Below are 17,239 nucleotides of genomic sequence, written 5' to 3'. Positions count from 1 at the left end.
TTGTTATATAGAAGAGACAGCATATCCCACGCGCAGTTACATGTTCCTCATGATCGTCTACCATTCATTGTTTTCTCAATTGTTACTCAAAAAAAGTTAAAACTATATAATATAAACATTTTTTTAAGAACATTCTACTATGAACATTAAAAGTGTTATGATTTCTTATATGAAACACTCCATCCGTCTCGAAAATGTAAAGTGATTAAGAGAGTTTTTCTATGTTCTAAAATAGTTCCAAAATATAAAATATTTTTAAAATTCTAAATAATTTTTAAATTTATCAAATACTTCATAACCCATTGTATTTTATAATAGTTTGAAGTGTTTTTAATTTATAGTTTTGATAATAGTTTTTAGACATAAATTTATTTTTAGTATCTGTACTTCATTTAATACAATATATATTTTAAAACAAAAATATAACATTTATTCAGTTATATATGTTCAGGAGCCACAATTAAAATAGTTGCCTAGCTGAACTTGTCTTTCATCAATATTACATAATCAGGATGGATCAATAAGATTATATTTTTATCCTTAATTTATAATGGTTTGGATACCAGGTTTTTATTTTCAAATTTCAATTTAGATTTCTGATGGTGCATTTAGAAAACAGGTGAAACGAAAGGGAAATTATAAATCATTGCAAACCAACAACAGATCAAGAGATATGATATGCCTGTATAAATATCAGTGGTTTAACTTGAGTTATTGATGTGACATTGTGATTCATAGATAACTCGACATACTGTATGATATTATTTTATAAGCTTAAACGGATACCGGTCTAGATTGAATACCTGACATTGAACCAAAATGTAAGGGGTTAAGACATTTTCTTGCGAAGTCTTCAACATCATGCGCGTGAGGTAAGTGTACAATAAGTTACGAGGTGATGAACTCCCACAGTATATTATTTTGAAATGTTACATTTCTTTACTGGTTGATTTCCTTCCAACTTTCACACTTGATTAATATTTAACATTAGTTGTTTCTTCATTTCAATTGAAAATTTTCTAAATAATTGCACAGTGAATACTACCTCCAAATATTAACTTGCAGTAGTTCCCTTTTAGCCAGGCTTTTTATGTCCCATTTTAATTATTAACCTATATAAACAACCATAAAGCCTTCCTCTTCCTCCTCAGGATCAAATCTCTCCTTCCATCACAAAACCAAGAAAAAAAAACTCTCGTTGTTGTGGTCTCTTCTTCAAACCTCAAAAGAAATGGAGTTATTCACCAATGGCAACACCGTTAAGTTGCGGAGCCATCTTGATAAGTTTTTAGTCGCCGAGAGCGACCAAAAACACATCCGTCAAAGCCGTAAAGGAGGATATACACGGCTCTCCGTTTGGACGGTGGAGACCGTCGTCGGTAAACCGAACCTGATCAGATTAAAAAGCTGTCACGGCACGTACTTAACGGCGAGCAGTAAACCGTTACTGTTAGGTATGGCCGGTGAGAAAGTGACTCAAACGCAGTCGTCTAACAACCCTATGGATATGCAAACGCACTGGGAACCGGAGGGAAATGGGGTGTCCGTGAAGCTGAAATCTTGGTGCGGCAAATGGATGAGAGCTAACGGTGGATCGCCGCCGTGGAGAAACTCCGTTACTCACGACGAGCCTCATACGTCGAGGACCAAGAACTGGTTGCTTTGGGATGTTATTGCCGTTGATGGTCTTGATCTTGGAAACATGTCTGATGGATGTGAGAGCTCTCTTTCTTCTCCGGTTTCCCCAAGTCTCTCCCGTTTGGGTTTCTGGTCAGCGCCCGGGTCGCCCGTTTCTGCGGTCAGGTCAAAGAAGAGTTTAGGTCGGCTCACTTCTTTTGGTTTACGTGCAATGTCTCCGAGGTGGTCCCCAAAACTTGTAAGTTTGACTCTCTTTAACTATCATAAGTTCATTTTATATTGTGTTTTGGTTGATTTTGTTGTTGCTTAGATGAAGTATAACAAAGAGTTGTTACTGTTAGCTGAACTTAGACAAGTTGTACATCTAAAAAATTGGTTGGCATGCATCAGATGGAAAAATATGAGGGGTTAATTACCATATTAATATATAAAATTTTAGAAACTTATAGAAGAATATATGGACATATTACATATATGATTTCCTTTCACGAACCTACTAGCACACAAAAAAATCATACCCACTTTTCTTAATGAAGGCTAGCCAAACTTCTATGGCATAGTGACATTATAAGGAAAAAAAAAGAGGAAAATCATAGCAATTTTCTTAATAAAGGCTAGCCAAACTTCTACAATCTTCAAGCTTTGATAGACTCAAACGCTTAGATTAAGTTAAAAGAAAAATTTCGATCGAGTCCTGTTTTTGCAATCAATACTTTTATTCCATTGAGGAACAAAAGGGCCCGCCATGTATTTTTTTTTGTAACTTAGGCCGGCCATGTAGTTATGCTTTACATTTTGTTAAACACAATTCATATCATAATACAACTCTGTTGATAGTTAGTTTTAACATATAAACTGCATAACTAAGTATCTAACGCAACATTGAGAGAACCACGATGAAATTTGTAAAAAATAACATGATGCATTAAAGGGATACTTAGAGCTAACATTATCGGCATGATGTTCCCATGAAATATCTAGCTAATATAATATTATTGATGTAAAAAAAAAGCTAATATAATATTATTAAAAGTAATATAATTATTTCATAAATTAAAACATAAATGAAAATTTGAGTGAGCTCACAAATTTAAAAAAAAAACGTAAGGAAATTGAAAGAGAGAAAAGCCATTGTGGTGACAAGAAGAAGACTTTGCTAGAGCTGTGAAAAAACTTTGTATCATTTATCAATTTATTGGTTGTTATTAGAACAATCGTTTCACTAACTCCCAATATTTTGCTTAATTGAGAACCGGAATATTACATTATGAATGATTCTTTGTCAAAAAAAAACATTATGAATGATTGAAGGTATTTTTAACTGAAAACGGTTGAAATAGAGTTTCATACTCCTTCAGTTTTTTTTTAATATAAGTGGTTCTAAAAAAATTTTTATGTTCCAAATTATATGACGTTTTCGGTTTTCTATGTAAAATTTATTAACACTTAATGTTATATGACCAATGATAATATACATTTTATTTTATTATTAGTTGATTTGTGGTTAAGTAAATAAGTAATGAAGTTTTTGTTTAGAAAATATAAAAAATTAATGATTTCATAGATTATGTGCACAATTCTAAAACGATTTATATTAAAAAACGGAGGGAGTACTGTGTAACAAAATGGTTTTCTTCTCCGATTTAACTCCAACAATAAAAGTAATAAAACATTAAATTTGTAATCTTGGGAAGTGAAATAATTAGTACAAAGGAATCCTGATTTGGTGTTAAAAACATGTTAAAAATAGAATAACACGCGAATAGAAACATTGTAAATCCAATCAGCAAAGTCTGACTTTTCCAGACTTCTTGTAAAACTCACCACATGCAGTCCTTTGTTGGGTTCGCCCTATGGTTACTTTTCATTACGTAAATGATAAATCTCGCAATCATTTACTTTTTTTTTTACAGAGCATGACTATGTTCAAGCAAAAAGAGAAGACGTGGAGCTTCAACGAAAACGAAGCGGTATCAGCAATGGATATTTTTCAGAAGGCAAAAGCTATTCGAATACGTAGCAGCCACAACAAGTTTCTAGCGGCGGCGGACGACGAAGAAACAGTGTTTCAGAAAAAAAAGGGATCAACCAAAAACGCTCAGTGGACCGTCGAACCCGTTTGCGATTCGGCTCATGTCATCCGTCTTAAAAGCTGTTACGGCATATACTTAACCGCTTTGAACGAGCGGTTCTTACTCGGAGCTAAAGGGAAGAGAGTGATTCAGCTAATGCCGATTCAACTCGATTCATCTGTTGAGTGGGAGCCGGTGAGAGAAGGGTCTAAGATTTTGCTCAGGACGAGAAACGGTAAGTACCTCAGAGCTAACAGGGGACCTCCTCCGTTGAGAAAATCCGTCACGCATAATAAACGTCATTCGGCTACTCAGGAGTCGATCTCGTGGGAGGTTGATATCGTCGAGATCTTGAAGAATCCTCTATTCACGGAGGAGGAGAAGGAGTTTACTCCGCTGCCACATAGGAAGCCGTCGAAATCCCCGTTGTCAGTTTCGCATTCCATGACTCCACCTTTCCTCTCAGACATGCATGATACATATGTGAGTATCTTTTTTTTTTTGTTCCGTTTAATTACTGAAACACCTTTCTATAACTAGAAGTATTTTCATAACAATTTTATTTTATTTTGACTAGCCTGATGAGTCTCCATCAAAATCGGATGGTATGGAGTCTACTCCATCCTCAAAGAAGATACCGCGGCATAGGAAGCAGTCTTCGAATCCGTTTTCTCATTCAGATTCAGATGTGAGTACTTTTTTTGTAATTGAGAAAAATCATTTTTAAAATTGAAGTTACTACTATAACAAGTTTTTTATTTATTTTGACTAGTCTGATGAGTCTCCATCGAAACTGGATGAACGAACCATCAGTTATCATTTTAATCATCCGTCTACTCCGTCTTCAAAGAAAACATTACATCCGCCACCGCATAGGAAGCCCTCGAGTTCTCCTCATTTGAACACTTCTTCTTCTTTTTCAGACATATCAAATTCAAATGTGAGTACTTTTTTTTTAATTAACAAAAGACAATTTTAAAACTAAATAACTATTATAACAAATTTTTATTTTGACTAGTTTGATGAGTCTCCATCGAAATTAGATGAGCAAACCATCGGTTATGATCATATTAAGCAACCATTTAAGGCGGAGATGAAGTCTACTCCGTCTTCGAAGAAGACGATGCATGTGTCACTGCATAGGAAGCCATTGAATTCTCCTCATTCGAAAACTCCATCTTCTCTTTTTGACAAATCAGAGTCAGATGTGAGTCCCTTTTTATGATTAACAAACCACTCTTTTTTTTTGAAACACTAACAAACCACCTTTTTTTAAATCTAAAATTACTACTATAATTTTTTTTGTCAAGTCTGATGAGTCTCAATCGAAATCGGATGAGCAAACTACTACCAATTATCATTTTAATCATCCACTCAAGAAGAAAATGAAGTCTACTCCGTCTTCAAAGAAAACGATGCATCAGCTGCCTCGTTGGAAGCCGTCAAATTCCCCTCACTCGAAGACCCCAGCTTCTCATTCAGACATATCAAATTCAAATGTGAGTATTTTTTTTTTTTTGTAATTAACATGCAGAACACTCTTTTAAATTAAAATTACTACTATAATATTTTTTTTACTAGTCTGATGAGTCTCCATCGAAATCGGATGAGATCGGTTATTGTAATAATCATCCATTCAAGACGGAAATAAAGTCTATTTCATCTTCGAAGAAAACGACGCATTTGTCGCCGCATAGGAAGCCGACGTCAAATTCTCATCATTTGAAGACTTCGTCTTATATTTTCGATATATCAGATTCAGATGTGAGTAAGAATTTAACAAAACAATTTATAAATCTAAAATTACTAATGCAAATTTTTATTTTTATCAGTCTGATGAGTTTCCATCAAAATTGGATGAGCAAACCGTCGATAATCATGGTAATCATCATTTCAAGGCAGAGAGAAAGTTTACTTTGTCTTCAAAGAAGACGATGCATCCCCCACCGCATAAGAAGCCATTGAATCCTTATCTGAAGAGTCCATCTTTTCTTTTAGACATATCAGATTCAGATGTGAGTTTTTTTTAACGTACCAAAACAAAATTTTAAAGTTAAATTTACTGCTAAATTTTTTATTTTGACTAGCGTGATGAGTCTCAATCGAAGTTGGACGTGCAAACTATCAGTAATCATAATAAGAAGCCTCCTATGTTGTCCAAGAAGAAGCTGCAGCCGCCGCCACATAGGAATTTTTCATTGCCAGTTTCACATACTAGCACTCGGTATTCTCTTTCAGACATATCAGATACAGATGTGAGTAACTTTCTTTGTATAATTAACAAAACATCTTGGTAAAATTAAAATTATTGCCGTAATAAATTTTTATTTTATTTTGACTAGTATGTTGAATCTCCACTGCAACCGGATGGACGAACAATCTATTATCGTATAGCTGATGAAAGACACGTGGAAGACAAATCCACTGGTGGATATATTTTCTCGTTTAAAGGAACCACCGTGGTAGAGCTTACGCAAATGCTACGAGAAGAAACATGCTTGGAAGATGTTGTGGTGTGCACTCGCAGTCCCTTAAATGGCAAGTTGCTTCCCCTTCGTTTGCAACTTCCTCCTAACAACGAAACACTGCATGTCGTTCTAGTACCCTCCAGTGGTAGCTTCTAGAGAGACGTGAGTAATTCAATTTTTACTTTAAGCACTCATATGGAGTTACTGAATCTTTGACTTGTTTGTTTGTTAAATTCATCATTGTCAAATGAGTGACTGGCCTTTTGTGTGGTGAAGTTTTTGGTGAAGCATATGATATGAGCCTTATAAGAAGTTAATAAGATAATAATAATTGGTAGTTGGTACAGAATTCATGGTCACGGAGATAAAAGTCGGCGTCGCTTTTGAGCATTAATCAATCTTAGTACGAGATAAAAACATAGCAATAGTTTTGATAATTGAAAAAATTTAATAACATTTTGGGGATATAGTACAACTTGTTTAATCATCTAAAATTGTTCACCAAACCACTATGAAAACGAGTTTAATCTTGTGAAAACAAGTGCAATCTAAGAGCATGAATGGCTTCATTCACTATGAAAAAGTTTCCCAAAGATTTTCTATCCTGGAAGAGAGTAGAGATTTTGTGTCTCTACATATGGGTCGACCTGATCTCCCTTTGCCTCTTTTCGAGAAGGTACTTCAAATGTTGATCAAAATGACAGGTACTTCATGATTCAATCATTATCTTTAGTTTACTTCACTTGGTTATAACTTAGTAGATTCTACCGGAGAATCAAGAACAAGACTATGTTTATGGTATGCTTGCATTCCCCTTATTGGAGCTTGGTCATTTAACGGAACCTGAGAAAGCTGCTAGGAAAGGGAATGAGATCAACAAAACAACTCTTGGGCTCATCAATGCGTGAGTTTCAAACGTTTATTATCCTTATCTTTTTGTTGTTACGTGGTATGCAAGCTTTTCATTTGTGTGTTTTGGGGTGTTGTGTCATGTTCTTCAAACTGAATGTCGGTTCAACAATGCAGTAAAATTCATGAAAGGATGGTCAGCTTCATGGGATTGTTGCTTTTCCTTAAGGTGCAAATTCATTTTTAGACAAATCAGAATTACATCTTCTGATCATCTCAAGAAACTTATTAAAAACACCCAAACATTTGCAACGTTTCAACTAGGTATTCACATAACTGGTGGCATGTCACTGTCTGTTACTTGGTAGGAGGTTCTCTCATAAGTAAAGTACAAGAAATATATGATAATCAAGTAAGTAGTATCTATCTTTACCTTGCATTTTTATACATTCATTTGGACTTCTTCTGAAGTTTGCGCGATTTCAATGTTCAGGCAATATGGTACCAAGAGTGGCTTTTTGACATTACAACAATTTGGGCGTTGATTAAAGTTGGCAACATCTCCCGGTCAGTGCCACTCTCTTTTCTGACATTTTGTTCAAATGAAAGTTTTGTTTATTGACTTATCATTTGACGCATCTAATTATGACAAACATGTAATAATCATAAAATGAGCAAGAAGAGACAAAAGTTGATGCGGAAGGCGATTTAGTTCGTTCTTGTTACTCATGAGTTATAACTATTGGGATTATTTGAGTTTTTTTATATATCATAAGATCGTCTTTCTTAGTTTACGTCAGCTTGCTGAAGCTGTTTATGAATATGGAAAAGGAAACTACAAAAGAGCTCTAGAACTGCTCGGTCCAAATTAACTTTGACGCTGCTGACCATAAGGTAACACATGATCTTGGATTGATAAGATATATATCATTTATCAAATCATTACATATTGAACAAAACAATGATTTGGCCTTTTTCTTGGGTTTGGAATAGGTGATTGAGGCATCAGATCTACAGTTAGATGTTTTTAATGAAATCTGGTACACATTACTTTTTTTTTTTTTTTTTTTTTTTAATAAAATATATTTTATTCATTTCTTCCCCGAAGGGCATCGGGACAGAACAATACAGCCGGTACACCGGAGAAACTTCAATCCTAGATTACAGGTGATTTAAGCTAGGCTAAAAAATTACAGGTTTAAGCAGAGAAGATATAAGGTTGTGGGGAAGAAGACTGAGGAAGCACACTCCCTCCTCCGTTAGACACCGCAGCCACCAGATCCAGTTTCCAGAGACTTCTCACGGCAGGGGTGTCGGAGGCCCGCCAGATCCATCGCCAGTTACCATCAACGGAGCCACCCACGGAGTGTCCCGCGGCCACAAAGCGTCGACTTCAAAATGAGACCAACTCCAAAACCTAACCGCCGTTAGCCGCAACAGCTTCACCGCCTCACATGTCTGAGAGATTGTGTGTACCTCCACTCTTTGCGGCGGAGAAAGGAAGAAGACGCGCCGGCGAGATTCAAGACATAAGGGAACCGCCATCCCGGATGTGAGATCCACCGACACCGACGAACAACCCTTTCAATCGGAGCTTAACCCCAGCCCCAATGACTGACAAGCGGGTTCCGGCTGGGTCACCGTCGTCCTCTAACGGCGCACACCAACATCACACCGACGAGTCACCAGAGCGGGATTTCTAGGGGCCACCGCTTCAGAAAACCCTCCCGAGTCACAGCAAAGAGAGAGGGTCACCTCCTAGTAGCACCAGATCTTGTCTATCCCGTCTCGTCGAGCAGTTTCCGGAGAGGGAGAGCCACTACGAGCACCAACGTCGCCGCCGGAGCACCGTAGTGTCTCCACCCTTTACAATCGGTGTTTGGGTTTTTGAGAGAACGAGGAGAGAAGCGCGTGTGTTTCAATGCCTCTCAAAGGCTTTCGTATTATAATACTTTCTATCTGGTATTACTATCTGGTACACATTACTATTACTCACCAGCCAATCTTCCGCTGGTAAGCTCCCAAATACACTATTCTTTAGCTTGGTTTTGCATTTACGCAGCTAAATCTGCGTTTTGAACACTGAATTTGCAGCGATTAAAGTACTGGAGAAGAGGATATAGCAGAGAGATGGTGCTCCTTTCTTGTGGCGTTTGCTGGTATTCTTTTAAGTCACTTTATATGCGCACAACTGTTGATTATCGGTGGAAAGATAGATGCATATTTATTTAGTTTATGCAAAGTTGATGTTATGTGGCAGGAGAAGAGTTACATCAAGTAAGGGCATATTATACAGAAGCTGTTGTAACTACATGTAAGAAAGCAAATGTAACGACCCAATTCTGCAGGCCCAGCAAAGCCCAATCAATTTGCAGGAAACCCTAGGTAAGTTCCTATTTAAACAGAGCTAGCCTATTAGTTTATTTAGAAAAAGTCTACGGCGTCGAACATCTGTAGATTTTGAGCCGTCAGAGAGAGATATTGGTGAACTGTCTCAGCCACCGTCGACTGAGATCAGATCCGTCATGCGTTTGGCTAAGTCTTGGTCTTTTCGAGGTGTCTTCGAGCCGAAGGTTAAGCAGATTCTGACAGCCGGTACTGAGAGATTGGGAACCACTGGCGTTCACCGAGATGTACCAGTCCTACTGGGAGGAGCCGATTTCATAGGAGACCTAGCAGAGATGGAGATAGATTACTATGATGTCATACTTGGGATGGATTGGCTGTCACGGCATCGAGTGGTGTTAGATTGCATGCGGGCGAAAGTTAGTATTCCTAAAGGAGATGGGAAGATCACATTCCAGTGCCTCCAGGCTTACCGGGGAATTTCTGTTATTTCCATGTTGCATGCTGAGGACTTATTGGAGAGAGGAGCATAAGGATTTCTGGCGACTATTTCGATGGTTAAGGATGATGGACATCCTGAGTTGCAGGATATTCCAGTGGCTGCAGAATTTCAGGATGTATTTGAAGCCTTAAAGGGGCCACCACCAGCCAGAGGAGATGTTCTCAATATTGAGTTGGAACCAGGGACATCATCGGTTTCGCGGGCTCCATACCGTTTAGCACCAGCAGAGATGGCTGAACTGAAGATGCAGTTGGAGGAGTTATTGAGTAAGGGTTTCATCAGACCTAGTACTTCACCGTGGGGAGCGCCAGTATTGTTTGTGAAGAAGAAAGATGGGAGTTTCAGACTTTGTATCGACTACAGAGGTTTGAATAAGGTGACCATCAAGAATAAGTATCCGCTTCCCCGTATCGATGAGTTATTGGACCAGTTGCAGGGAGTTTCATGGTTTTCAAAAATTGACTTGGCATCGGGTTACCACCAGATTGCGATAGCTGATGAGGATGTGCGGAAGACGGTCTTCCGTACACGTTATGGACACTATGAGTTTGAGGTGATGCCATTTGGGTTGACGAATGCACCTGCAGCATTCATGAAGCTTATGAACGATGTGTTTCGCGAGCACTTGGATAAGTGTGTGATTGTTTTCATCGATGATATCTTGATCTATTCTCTGAGCAGAGAGGAGCATGCAGAGCATCTGCGGATTGTGTTGGATAAGCTCAGGGAGCATTAGCTGTTTGCCAAGCTGAGTAAGTGTAGCTTCTGGCAGAGGAAAATTAGATTTTTGGGTCACGTGATTTCAGAGGCAGGAGTTGCAGTAGATCCGATAAAGATTACTGCAATATCATAGTGGCCTACACCTAAGAGCGCCACCGAGATTCGTAGCTTTCTGGGTTTAGCTGGATACTACAGAAAGTTTGTGAAAGATTTTGCCAGTATCGCGAAACCGATGACACGATTAACAGGCAAAGACACCAAGTTTTATTGGACATATGCTTGTATGGAGAGTTTTACTGAGCTGAAACGAAAGTTGACAGATACGCCAGTGTTGGTACTACCGAGACCGAGGGTACCTTATGAGGTTTATACAGATGCGTCAGGTACTGGCTTGGGTTGTGTATTGATGCAGGATGGTCATGTTATTGCTTATGCATCACGTCAGTTGAGGCCTCACGAGGTCAACTACCCTACTCATGATTTGGAGTTAGCAGCAGTTGTTTTTGCGCTAAAGATTTGGAGGTCCTATTTGTATGGAGAGAAAGTTCAGATCCTCACAGACCACCAGAGTCTGAAGTACATATTTACTCAGGCGGACCTAAATCTGAGACAGCGCAGATGGATGGAGTTGTTAGCAGACTACAACCTGGATATCACGTATCATCCAGGTAAGGCCAATCAGGTGGCAGATGCCTTGAGTAGACGCAGGAACGATGTTTCAGGAACCAAGGAGGTTCAGGAGCTGACTGGGACACTTGCTAGTCTCAGATTGTGTGCAGTTACCGCAGAGGGAGATACTGCCGGTCTTGAAGCATTGGAGCATGCAGATTTATTATGGAGGATACGCTGAGCTCAGGATGGTGATGATGCTTTGGTTAAACAGATTGAGATCGAGAGTATTGGATATCATACAGCTTTGAGCGGGATGTACATGTACCGGAACCGAGTCTGTGTGCCAGATGATAAGGTGTTAAGGAAGGAGATTTTACAGCAAGCACATAATTAGCGTTTTTCGATCCACCCAGGAAATACCAAGATGTATAGAGATTTGAAGCGATACTACCACTGGCCTGGTATGAAGAAAGATGTGGCTACATTTGTATCGCAGTGTCAGACATGTCAGATGGTTAAGGCTGAGCATCAGGTGCCTAGCGAGTTATTGCAGAACATGCCATTGCCAGAGTGGAAATGGGATATGGTGACTATGGATTTTGTGTATGGGCTTCCGGTAACCTTTGGTGGGAGGAATACTATTTGGGTGATCGTGGATAGACTTACCAAATCTGCTCATTTCATAGCGATCAAGAAAACAGACGGAGCTGATCAGTTGGCACAGATTTACCTTACAAATATTGTGAGGTTGCATGGAGTTCCTGTCAGTATGGTATCGGATAGGGATACCAAGTTCTCATCTACATTTTGGAGAGCATTTCAGAAGGCGCTTGGGACAAAAGTTCATATGAGTACATCCTATCATCCGCAGACAGATAGACAGTCAGAGAGGACTATTCAGACATTAGAGGATATGCTTAGGGCTTGTGTCCTGGATTGGGAAGGAAGCTGGAGAAAGTATTTACCTCTAGCAGAGTTTGCCTACAACAACAACTATTATTCGAGTATTGGGATGGCACCGTATGAGGCGCTTTATGGTAGGTCTTGTCGTATACCACTTTGTTGGACAGAAGTGGGAGAGCGGCGAGATTTAGAACCAGCAATGGTTCATGAGACAGTAGAGCACGTAGAGATGCTTAAGACTCGGCTTAAGGAAGCCCATGACCGCCAGAAGAGCTATGCAGATAAGAGCCGTAAGGACTTGGAGTTTCAGGTAGGAGACTTAGTGTACCTGAAAATGAGGACATTCCAAGGAGGATCTAAGACTCGGAAGCTAAAGAAGCTTAAACCGAGATATATGGGACCATACCTTATTGTGGAGCGGATTGGAGAAGTGGCTTACAGATTGCGGTTATCAGCAGAGTTGTCAGATTTCTACGATGTGTTCCATGTGTCAGTTTTGAGGAAAGTTGTGAGAGAACCAGAGCTCATTTTGCAGCAGCCACCCAGTGATCTTGAGAAAAATTTGTATACACCTTATTAGCCAGTTGAGATTTTAGATCGGCAAGTGAAAGCTGTTCAGGGGATGATGACCAGTTTAGTTAAAGTTCGTTGGGAGAGAGACGAGATCCAGGAGGAAACCTGGGAGGCCGAGACTCATATGAGGATTGATTATCCAGAGCTTTTTCAGGACAATATTGGACAGTCGGTTCAGGAGCCTAATTCGGGGACGGATTCTCTATTGGTAGGGGAGAATTGTAACGACCCAATTCCGCAGGCCCAGCAAAGCCCAATCAATTTACGGGAAACCCTAGGTAAGTTCCTATTTAAACAGAGCTAGCCTATTAGTTTATTCAGAAAAAGTCTAAGGCGTCGAACCTCTGCAGATGTTGAGCCGTCAGAGAGAGATATTGGTGAACTGTCTCAGCCACCGTCGACTGAGATCAGATCCATCACGCCGCCACCGTCTCACGCCCTACGTAATCCGCGAACCGCCTTTTCCGATTGGTTAAGTGTTGGCCATTTAGTAAATCATCGATATCTCTCTAACCATTGGGTTTCTCGCGATTTCAAGACCACCAGTGTGTTCGTGACGTCGAGATGAGTCCGGGGCAGAAGTTTCATCCGGAGAGCCGCCGCGACGCGGCCACACGCGCAGGAGGAAGATTCGCTCGTGAATCTCACGCGCCACCGTCTCCACCGGACGTTCACGGGAGCCACCGCAGCCGGCCACCGTCCGTTCGCCGCCGGGAAGCCGCCGCCGTATCACTGCCGTGTCTCCTCCGCCGGTGATTTTCCGGCCGCCGTTGCTGGCCGCCGCCGTTGCTGGCCGCCGCCGGCGACCGGTCTCCGGCGACTCGCCTGTCGACTCGCCGGTAACTCGGTGACTCGGCCGAGTCGACTCAGCGAGTCAAGCCATTGACCAGTCAAGCCGGTTTGGTTTGTTTTTTTCAATTGATTTTTGGTTTGATTGGTTATTGGAAATTGATTTCCGGTTTGTATTAAACCGATTTGAAATCGATTTGAATCTGGTCCAATTGAAATCGAATTCGGTTAAGGAAAACCGTGTGGTTCAATTCGATTTCAATTTGGTCAAGGGTTGACCGGCTTGGGTCAAAGTTGACTGGGTTGGCCTTTGGCCAGCGGGTTGACTTTTTGACCATATCGCCGGTTATTCGTTTTGGACCGTTCGAATGACGTTATGACTTGATTTTTCGCCCTGATTTCAGATTTGGAGTTTGTTTGAGCATTTGGAGTTCATAGCTATCACTTTTCCACCTTGCTAAGGTGAGGGTCTATTCCGTAAATCCCGTACCAGTGTAGAATTCTCTCTATCGTAGTTTAGATTTCGAATCATGATCCGTCTGTTTGAATTGAGTCTTGATTGTTAGTTAGTTCATTCACTGTAAACTGGAACTAGGGGTCTAGATGATTCAACCGTTGATTGATTGAGTGATGTTAAGAGATGCCATATATATATGTATGTACACATAGCTATGAGTAGGGACTATGTGCGCGGGCGGGGGCTCAGAGATGTCTGGGCTAGCGACGCTACTTTGATTGTGTGGGCAGGGGTTCAGAGACGTCTGGACTTGCGATGCTACTTGTGCAGGCGTGTGGTGCAGAGACGTTTGTACCATGGACGCTACTTGAGAGGGCGGGGGTACAGAGACAGACTGTACTAGCGACGCTACTTATTATATATCCATATGAGGAGATGCGGGGTGTATGGACTAGCTATATGCTATCATCGCATTGTTTGTGTTTATGTGATGCGCTAGGCGTTGTGTGTGTTCATGTTAGAGCTAAACTTCCATAGTGGGAGTTCTATTTACTCAAGTCAGTGGTTTGCGTGTTAGCATCCCATACCTCACGGAGTAACTCCCCTGTTACTCACCCCTCCTATTCCTTCCTCTTTCAGGTGAGACTGACGAGCAGGAGTAATTGCTATCGGACTGGTGCTTTGGGAGTTTTATTTCTTTCTTTTTCAGACTTGCGGATTTTATGCTTTTATCGATATTTTTGGGATTTATTATGTTATTTGGATTTATGGCTATTTATTGGATTTACGACTTTGGAGTTGACTTTTGAAAAGTAATAAATGGAGATTTCAGACTTTTTATTTATTTAAGTTATTTTGGAAAATACGGGTGTTACAGCAAAGGTGTTGGAATCTTCATATTCAAGTTTGCTTGATTACACAAAAAAAAATAAAAAAAACAGCAACCATGATCTCGTTATTCTTTAGACATGCTTTTTACGCTTTATTGAATATAGTTTGGATCGTTATGGGCATCGTAAAAGTTGACCTTGAACATTCTATATCGACTTGCCGCTTGAATATATAGACATTTTAGTAAGATCATATTGTAAAAGCTTACATGATCTTTTTCCAGCATGATGCATCACCTAATTAAGAAACTTCCAGATGTCTTATACTGTAGTTTTGTAAATAATTAATATACAAAAATAATGTTATGACTTATTTGCTATTACATGCATGATGCATCACCCTGATGATGGTTGTTGTTCCATGAGTTTTTAAGTGAACAATATTTGGTGACTATTTCTTTTGAAAGCTTGACGTCGACCACAAAGGTAATATTAAAAGCAAAAGTCGTTGACAAAAAAAAAAGCAAAAGTCAAACGTTGATATTTATACTTCTCGGTTGTCGCTAATCCAAGTCATAGGCCATCAGTCACATGTACCTCTTCATGATCTTCATTTTCCATTGTTCTTTTCCAAACGGCCATTTTCTATTGTTTTCTATAATATAAACACTAGATGATCATCGCCGTGGACTGAGTTTTTTATACTAATGTTTGTTTAATAAATGATTTTAACATTTTGCAACACTAAAAATTTTATCGATTGTAAAATGACGAATACAAATGTTGGTCTCTTAAATATATTATAGGCATGGACGTTCGGGGGTCCGTCAGTTTCGGTTAGGTTGATTCAGATTTTCAGACTTTTGGTATTATGCTCATAAGCCCCATTCGGGTTTTACTAATTATCGGATCGGATTCGGTTTGGTTCCTTCCGAATTCGGGTCGGATTAGATTGATATCTGAAATCGTCCCCAAATATATTTTTTAAACCTCAAAAATTGACAAAAAAACAAAAATTGACAAAAAAAAAAAAAAAAATTTAAACAATTTAAATTATTCATAAATCTAATTTAAAATTAGTTAAAATATCTAACCTAACTAAAAAAAATTAAAATATCAAATAAAACATACTACAAAGATCTTTCGAATACTATAAAATATCTAAAGTACGTTAACAATTATACTAATTCGGATATCTTCAGATCATATTTCAGTTTGGTTCGGATTATAACCAAACCCCAAAGTACTAAGCTCATATGTCTCGTTCGGATATTTTTGTATAACGGTTCGGATCTTGTTTCGGTTTTTCCGGTTCAGGTTTAGGTAGGTACTTCAACTTAGGGTAAAAGCCCACACGCCCACTGTATCACTCATTTTAATTATTTTTAAGATTTCATATGCACAAAAAGAAATTAAGTTTTGCGGCTGACTCAAATCACCAAAACCAGATATACAACATCGATTGTAAAATGACGAAAATGGATTAGGTTTTCTGCTCTCGATTTATTGACTCTCCATAAATGATTTCATTTTCTACCTCTATAAAATTGTGCTTTGGTTCTCGTTTCTATTTCATTGATATGAGTTTTGTTTCCTTTTTAACTTCTTATATGAATTCAGTGAATTACATAAGTGTCAGTTTAAAAAGATGAACATTTGTAAAAATTAGTTCCACTCCAGATACATATGTAAGCATTATATTTTTGAAGAAAATCACCGACAAACTCTATTCACATGTTAATGTTCAAATATAATATATCAAGCTCTTATAAAATATAAGTGCAGACTCGAAATATAAATGTATGTCTAGTATATATTCGTTAGTTCGGTCTAAAAATCATCTAATTCTAGAACAACAAAACAAATTACTTATTTTATTAACCTACGCTTTTGAGGTTAGTCACTTAAAAGTATATCGATAAAAAATATATATAATATTTTACCATTCTAGTATATGTACACTATGTATAAACTAACAATTGTTTATTAAATGATAAACCAGAAAACTTATTGGGAAAATTTTATGTTTACCACTTTCATGGTACCCACTTTTCATCTTTACCACCACTAAAGGGACATTTTCAAAAATATCTTCTTCATTAAGTGGCAAAAGACTCTTATACCTTTGTTCTCTATATATATAATAAATCATTATTTAAATAATAAAAAATAATAATTTTTTTTATGTTTTCGAATTCGAATTTTTTATATTTTTTTTTGATTTTTTTTTCAAGTTTTTTTTATATTTTTCAAAATTTCTATTTCAAAATCAAAAATTATGTTTGAAACTATTTTTAAAATTTTTTTAAGTATTTATTTATATATTTATTAGAATCTTAAATTTCACATTCCAAAAATACTACTCCACCCCTCAACTCTAAACACTAAGTCTAGATTAGTTAACCCTAGAGGTATAAGTGTCTTTTACCATTCATTAAAAGTGAGGGGTAAAAATGATTAGTGTAAACATGAAAAGTGGT

At 38.4% G+C, this 17,239-nt stretch overlaps 1 protein-coding gene across 1 annotated transcript; it reads left to right on the top strand.

Moving 5' to 3' along the window:
- The first annotated feature begins 128 nt into the window (after nt 1-128).
- LOC106371034 lies at nt 129-8,032 on the top strand. The gene is made up of 10 exons (XM_013811052.3): nt 129-1,876; nt 3,552-4,193; nt 4,288-4,398; nt 4,483-4,650; nt 4,729-4,917; nt 5,021-5,209; nt 5,292-5,474; nt 5,543-5,725; nt 5,798-5,965; nt 6,053-8,032. The coding sequence occupies exons 1-10, from the start codon at nt 1,232-1,234 to the stop codon at nt 6,332-6,334; spliced, it is 2,760 nt and encodes a 919-aa protein (XP_013666506.2). The 5' UTR covers nt 129-1,231; the 3' UTR covers nt 6,335-8,032.
- The last annotated feature ends 9,207 nt before the right edge of the window (nt 8,033-17,239 follow it).

The sequence above is a fragment of the Brassica napus genome, chromosome C7 (assembly GCF_020379485.1).
Source record: "Brassica napus cultivar Da-Ae chromosome C7, Da-Ae, whole genome shotgun sequence".
In the NCBI taxonomy this organism is placed as follows: domain Eukaryota; kingdom Viridiplantae; phylum Streptophyta; class Magnoliopsida; order Brassicales; family Brassicaceae; genus Brassica; species Brassica napus.
Note: the sequence above shows the minus strand (reverse complement) of the source record. Positions and strands in the feature narration are given on the sequence as shown.

Excerpts from the sequence above, each read along its gene's own strand:
- LOC106371034 (XM_013811052.3), top strand. The coding sequence starts at position 1,232 with ATGGAGTTATTCACCAATGGCAACACCGTTAAGTTGCGGAGCCATCTT. Across the intron at positions 4,194-4,287 it reads CAGACATGCATGATACATAT|CCTGATGAGTCTCCATCAAA; the intron begins GTGAGTATCTTT and ends TATTTTGACTAG. Across the intron at positions 5,726-5,797 it reads TAGACATATCAGATTCAGAT|CGTGATGAGTCTCAATCGAA; the intron begins GTGAGTTTTTTT and ends TATTTTGACTAG.